Source organism: Pteropus vampyrus, unplaced genomic scaffold (assembly GCF_000151845.1).
Source record: "Pteropus vampyrus isolate Shadow unplaced genomic scaffold, Pvam_2.0 Scaffold257, whole genome shotgun sequence".
NCBI lineage: Eukaryota > Metazoa > Chordata > Mammalia > Chiroptera > Pteropodidae > Pteropus > Pteropus vampyrus.
This window is the reverse complement of record NW_011889038.1, coordinates 1,190,555-1,191,894: the sequence shown is the minus strand read 5'-3', so window position 1 is coordinate 1,191,894 and position 1,340 is coordinate 1,190,555. Positions and strand designations below refer to the sequence as shown.

The following is a 1,340-nucleotide window of genomic DNA, read 5'->3' as shown; positions in this document are numbered from 1 at the left end:
GAAAGTGAATACTGGGAAGAACGCTTGGAAAAGTGGCATGCTCACGAAACTGCTGAGGCACTGACCGGAGAGGCTGGAAAGCTTCCCCCTAAAGAACTTCCTGGACTCCATAAGTCTCCCTCCAAGGCAGCCTCAAAAAGAGGTCGACAGCTTAAGAAAGCAGAAAGCAAGGTCTCACGTGCAAAGGCAAACACAAATACGAACGCCAATAACAAAACCTCAAAAGAAAATGAAGGTGTTGAGTCTGCAGAGCCCTCTTCCCAACCAGGTCCTCCACCCCTCCCCACGAAGCCCAGCATTGTTCTGCCTCGGTGGTGTGTTTATGTCGCGTGGTTCTTGGTTTTTGCCACTTCTAGCATATCCTCATTCTTTATTGTAGTTTATGGACTGACTTATGGCTATGAAAAGTCACTAGAATGGCTCTTTGCATCGTTTTGTTCATTCTGTCAGTCAGTTTTTCTGGTGCAGCCATCTAAGATCATACTCTTGTCAGGCATCAGACTCAATAAGCTCAAGTACTGTAAAAACCTCCCGTGGGTAAACCACTATCGTTATACCGAGATCACGCTGCAAAACATGACGTTGCACCCAGATGAAATGCGCAAGCAACACGACTACATCATCTACCTCCGAGGCACCAGGATGTACCAGCCCCTCACGGAAGACGAAATCAGAATATTCAAAAGAAAGAAGAGACTCAAGAGGAGGGCGCTCCTGTTACTGATTTTTGTCCTGACTCACTTTATCTTTCTGGCCCTTCTGCTGTGTCTGGTGGCCCTCCTGCGCCACACAGACACCTTCTACTACAATCAGTTCCTTCGCAATCGGTTCTCTGTGGACCTGGCTACGGTGACCAGGCTGCAGGACATCTATTCGTGGCTCAACGACGTGTTGGTGCCTCTGCTCCACAACAGCCTGAATCCGACCTTTCTTCCTGAAAGCGCCTCTATAATCCTCGGCCTTCCACTGATGAGGCAGGTGAGGGCGAAATCCGGTGCGAAAGCATGTCTGCCTGCCAAAAACTTTGCGCAAACTAGCATCAAAGGAGAAATTCATTGTCATCCCAAATATGGCGCTGACCCAGAAGACACCCAAAACTACACTAGCTCTTGGATTAAAATCAGTAAGCGGGCGACAGACAAGAATACCCAAGGTTTTACTTACAAGCCTAAAGAGAAGAGATGGCCGTATCATTCCCATGGACTTCTCCATACCTACGGGTCAGGGGGCTATGCTTTCTACTTTTTCCCAGACCAGGAGCAGTTTAATTCCACAGAGAGGCTCAAGGGACTCCGAAGCAGCAAGTGGCTGGATGAGAAGACGTGGGCCGTGATTCTGGA

General features: G+C 48.7%; 1 protein-coding gene across 1 annotated transcript in view; it reads left to right on the top strand.

Moving 5' to 3' along the window:
* The window catches only part of LOC105302054 (polycystin family receptor for egg jelly), a gene marked incomplete at its 3' end in the record, with an annotated part of 5,834 nt that extends 4,496 nt beyond the window's left edge, over window positions 1-1,338 (top strand). Inside the window, exon 2 of the mRNA XM_011374990.1 lies at window positions 2-1,338. Within this exon, the coding sequence (XP_011373292.1) occupies window positions 2-1,338 (1,337 nt within the window). The remainder of the gene's footprint in view (window position 1) is intronic.
* Window positions 1,339-1,340: the final 2 nt, after the last annotated feature.